The sequence below is a fragment of the Chrysochloris asiatica genome, unplaced genomic scaffold, assembly GCF_000296735.1.
Source record: "Chrysochloris asiatica unplaced genomic scaffold, ChrAsi1.0 scaffold00025, whole genome shotgun sequence".
NCBI classification, from domain to species: Eukaryota; Metazoa; Chordata; class Mammalia; order Afrosoricida; family Chrysochloridae; genus Chrysochloris; species Chrysochloris asiatica.
The window spans coordinates 17,510,787-17,516,222 of record NW_006408543.1 but is presented as its reverse complement, the minus strand read 5'-3'; the positions used below and the strand labels follow the sequence as shown (position 1 = coordinate 17,516,222).

General features: G+C 37.3%; 1 protein-coding gene across 3 annotated transcripts in view; it reads right to left on the bottom strand.

Annotated features, from left to right (window-relative positions):
• Window positions 1-5,436, bottom strand: part of SMEK1 (SMEK homolog 1, suppressor of mek1 (Dictyostelium)) — a 69,625-nt gene that overhangs the window by 47,248 nt on the left and 16,941 nt on the right. For all 3 annotated transcript variants that reach the window (XM_006839570.1, XM_006839571.1, XM_006839572.1), the window contains exon 2: window positions 2,168-2,223. In XM_006839570.1, coding sequence (XP_006839633.1) covers window positions 2,168-2,223 — 56 coding nt within the window. The remainder of the gene's footprint in view (window positions 1-2,167; window positions 2,224-5,436) is intronic.

Sequence of the window (5,436 nt, the reverse complement as noted above, 5' to 3'; positions counted from 1 at the left end):
CACAGCACTACTCTAGGACTCCTCAAGGACCTCTAGGAGTCATAAATCACAGGCAGGGAATCTTTTGCACAGTGACTGAGTAGTTATTTAAAAGATTCATGTACAGCAAGTGAATGTGACTGTGATAGTTTGTTGCTTCAAAGTGAGGTCAAATTTACATATTATTAAAAGGCAAATAGGAATTTAATTATAAGTTGGACTTTCATAACCCAGGTGGGTGATGATGAGAAAATTAACTTAAACCTCTCTAAATTTTAGTTTCCTCATCTTTCCTGTATTTATCAACTGATAAGTACAGTCATGAAAATTAATGACAGTGTAAGTGCCATTTCTTAGCGATGGAAACAGGACTGGGCCAAGTAACAAGTCACTGGGAATGATGGTGGGGGCTTACTCAAACAAACGGCCTCCTAAACATTGCAAACACATCTATCAGTTTAATCAGTACCATCAGAACAAGGTTAAAAAAAATAGTCAGCATCACAATGTTAATTTAAGTGCCATCTCATAATGACTCTGTATAGGGTTTCTGAGGAATGGATGGTGGATATGATAAGCAGTCTAGTGATTATCCTAAAATGCCACACCAAGACTCTAATACCAGATTGGTGGTGGTGGTGGATGTGCTGTTGAGCTGGTTCTGACTCATGGTGACCCTGTATAGGGTTTCCAAGGCAGTAAGTCTTTACGGAAGCAGAAAGTCTCATTTTGTCGGGCAGAGTGACTGGTACACTGAAACTGCTGTCCTTTCAGTTAGCAGCCCAACGCATAACCACTAAGTTACCAGGGCTGCTCTACTGTATATACGCAGAATCATTTGGATGCTGAATAATAAATCAGGGTGTAGCCAGATATACTTCCTTATTCATCCATCTGACAAATAATCCAAATTTGAAAATTTCGAGAAATTCTTGTTATGTTTTCCCCAAAAGAGCCTAGTTTTCACCAAATCATCTTGCTTGTTTGTCATCCAACAACTTATAGGCTGAAATATATGGATTTGATCATCCATTCTCAAAAGATTCAATCCTTCCTGTTTTTAGGATATACTTTTACTCTTCTGGCTGAAACCCTCAAATTTAATGTAAGCACAGAACAATATTCGTCCCCATCCATTTCAATCAAACCTAAAGGTTTTCTTAAGAATATTAAATGCAACCAAGTGATAATAAACTATGAATATTTTATAATGCACTAATGTTTGCTGGGCAAATAAATGACCATTAAGTAAATTTAGGAGTGAATACCATTACCAGGTTTCTCAAGCAAGTCATAATATTCAGACCCCATCTAATGTGCAAAATAAAGCAGATACTAACATCTTTTAAGTAATATTTTAATAGTTAATGAAGCAGAAATACTTAATAAGACATATTCTTTCATCTGAATTATTTCATATCTGCAACTTCAGGTCAATGAAGCATCAATATTTATTTCACTGGCTTGGTAGAGCACTCAGTATATCTATCTATGTACGCACATGCACATTAAATAAGTATCATTTGGTGTTATTGCTAGTAGGTACTAAGAAAGAAAGATTTACTTTCAGATAGCCCTCACACATGAAAAGGATACAAGAAAGAAGGCAGATTCAAACAGAAAGTTACCTTTCTACACTTGGTTAAGATTGTTGTTTGTTGTTATTTAGTGCCATTGAGTCGATTCTGACTCAACACGATCCTGCACAGGGTTTCCAAGTGGTGGCTGGTGAGCTTGAACCACCAACTTTACGGTTCAAATCGATCATGCAGTCCAGTGTGCATTAAGCCACAATGTTAGGGAAATACTAACGTTTCTACTACACCTACACCACCAAAGGTGTTACCATCATTCAGTGCTAACAGCTGATTATTACACCACTGATGGCTTTTTGGGTAAAGGTGGAATAAGGAAACTCTTGTGTTCATTTTAACTTATGAGAATTAAGGTTTGGTTGCTAGAGTAACTAAAACAAAAACTCAAGTTTAATTTGAGACAAGCTTTACAAAGTTAAAATAACTGATTTATACACTATAGAAACTTGCAGAAAGTCTATTTTTAGAACAGACTGTCAATGTTATTATTAGTTTTGAATTTTTCATTTTAAGGCATCAGTAGGGAAATTTTCATTTCAGCCACCAAACTGATAGACTAATATGCAAGACAAAACGTATCTTCAAAAGTTTACCTGTTGTTTCTGGTATGCAGTGTTAGGATTGATTTTAGACTCTAAAAGCAGAGAACCTAGGAAACAAATAAAAAACATTCTATTATCACAAAAACAGTAACATTATACTCCATTATATACACATTTTTTTCCTGAACATTTTATGCAGCTACAACTTCTCATCTTCAGTGAAGAAAAAAACGATTGCATCTGGAGGTAATAGAAGCCTACCAATTTGTATACAGTACAGGATGTTAAAGAGCAGTGTGAAGCAGGTGATCTGGATTTACATAGTTAATATGTTGTTGTTAAAGGATGTGGAGTCGATTCCAACCCATAGGGACCCTGTATAGGGTTTCCAAGGAGCAGCTGGTGAGCTAGAACTGCTGGCCATGCCTTTCAAACAGCTTTGCAGCCTGGTGCCATTAGCTCACACCACCACACCAGGACTCCACTGTTAATAAACTTGTGACATATTGCCCAAGGATACCCCCAAATTAAATTTGTAAAGTGCCGTGGAGGTTTTGACTCATAGTGACATTGTAAAGGGGTTCCCCAGGGGTGGCTGGTATGGGAGCATACCAGGACTCCCCATATTAAATATATCTAGGCAGTTGAAACAAGGTGCACGTAACATTTACAAATTTAATTAGTTTACCTTTATGCTAAAATGAGCACACACAACAAATGCTTTCTCATATTAGTGCTTTACTGACCGTTCGGTCCAACACAAGAACACTTAAGGATCTCTAAAAATGTTCTTGCTGTTAGGTGCTGTAGTCAGTTCTGATTCATATCAATCCCATAAATTAAAATGATACACTGCCTAGTCCTATGCCATCCTCACAATTGTTATGTTGGAGCCACTGTGTCAATCCATCTCCTTGGAGTCCTCCTCTTTCTCTGACTCTCCAATTTACCAAGCATGATGTCCTTCTCTAGATAACACATCCAAAGTATGTGAAACAAAGTTTCACCATTCTCACTTCTAAGGAACATTCTAGTACTTCTTCCAACACAGATTTTTTTTTTTTCCTTTTGGCAGTCCAGGGTACTTTCAATATTCTTCACCAACACCATAACTCAAATCCATTGATTCTTCTCTGGTCTTCCTTATTCATTGTCCAGCTTTCACATGCACACGTGACAATTGAAAATACTACAGTTTGGGTCAGGCTCACCTCACCTTAGACCTCAAAAGTGACAACTTTGCTTTCTGTTACTGTTGTTGTTAAGTACCACTGGATTGGTTCTGACTCACAGAGACCCTTTATAGGGTTTCCCAGGAACGGCTGGTGAGTTTGACCTACAGACCTCACGGTTCAAATTGCCCTTGTGGTTCAATGCTTATCCTACAGTGCCACATCAGCACTCCAAACTTCGCTCTTTAACATCTTATAAAGATGTTTTTTTTGTAGCAGATTGGCCCAATGCAATACGTTCTTTGATTTCTTGACTGCTGCTTCCATGAGTGTTGATTGTGGTTCCAAGTAAAATGAAGTCATTCACAATTTTAAACTTTCCTCAGTTTATCACGATGCTCATTATTGGTCCAATTTTTGTTTTCTTTACATTAAGGTGCAATCCATACTTAAGGAGTAAGATCAGTAAGACCTTCAAGTCCTCTTAGCTCCCCACAAGCAAGGTTGTATCATCTGCATATCACAGGTTGTTGAGTCTTCCTCCAATCCTAATGTCATACTCTTCATATAATCCATCTTCTCAGATTATCTGCTCAGCATACACATTTATTAAGTATGGTGAAAGGACACAACCTTGGCACATATCTTTCATAATTTTAAATCATTCCCTAAAAATAGAGACCTTTATTCTATTTCATGATCAAGAACATTATATGTTACATCCATCAGATAACCAACAATGGTAAACATCCATTAATAATTGGAAGATGAAAGGCATGAAGTATATGAAATGGAAGGTATATATGATCAATATCCCTCCTAGGCATTAGTAAGCTAAAAAGGACTAGTATTGATCATTCTGCATCAGACAAACATACAATCTACCCTGCAGTAAAGTAAGAAGCTGGTAGCGTAGTGGTTGTGATTCGGGCTGCTAACCTCAAGGCCAGCAATTTGAAACTACCAGCCATTCCACGGAAGAAAGATGAGGCTTTCTGCTCCCCTAAAGATTTACCGCTTCAGAAACGCTATACAGGTTGCTATGAGTCGGAACTGACTCCACAGCACACCACTACCACCATAAGTAAGACCAGTCAATACAATTCAAATTTACATACCAACCCAAATACCAAAGATGAAGAAATTGAAGATTTTTATCAACTTTTACTGTCCAAAATTGATTAAACATGCAATTAAGATGCACCGATAATTACTGGTGATTGGAATGCAAAAGCTGGGAACAAAGAAAGATCATTACTTGATATTACAGCCTTAGTGATAGGAAGTATGCACAATAAAATTATGCAAGACCAAACTAATTTATGCATTGCAAATACCCTTTTTTTCAACAACATTAAGTGTTAACAATGGGGCCTTCTCTATATGGAATATATATGAATCAAATTGACTACATCTATGAAAGCAGCCCTGGTGTGGCGCTGTAGGTTAAAACTGGGTGGGGTTCAAACCCAATAGCTGCTCTTTGCTGAGTCAGAACCAGTTTGACGGCACTTAAAACAACTCATCTATGGAAACACACCATGAAGAAGCTCAATATTAGTCATTAACAAAACCAGAGGCCTACTGCAGCATCGACCAAGAGTTGCTCATATGCATTTCAAGATGAAGCTAGACAATTAAAACAAGTACATGAGAGCCAAAATACAACCTAGAGTATCTCCCACCTGAATTTAGAAGAAAAACCCTTCAAGAGAAATTCACCATCACCCCTCCCAGGACAACTGCTTCTTAAGTATCTGAAAAAGATATTCTGTCCACAAAGACTAGAGCCCAACAAGCCTAAGCAGAAAACTCCAATATTAAGATTGGAAAATACCTACCCACTTCTAACCTGGAAGCTTAGGAAGGAAATACGGAGACACAAAGAAAAATGTAGAGAATGATTACGCTAAGGAAAACAGAGCAATATATCTAATTAAATTTGTCAATCCAAAATTTATCTTTCAGATCACCAGCACACACAACAATCTTTAGCAAAGGTGACTTAAGAGTACTTCAACACAAACAACAGCAAATAATGGTCACAAAGTCCATTTCAAAGTAGTTAATGGTTAATTCTCCAAATGTTTATTGCACATGTACTTCCTCAAAGAATATTGCTATTGTTGTTAAGAGCTGCTCGACTCA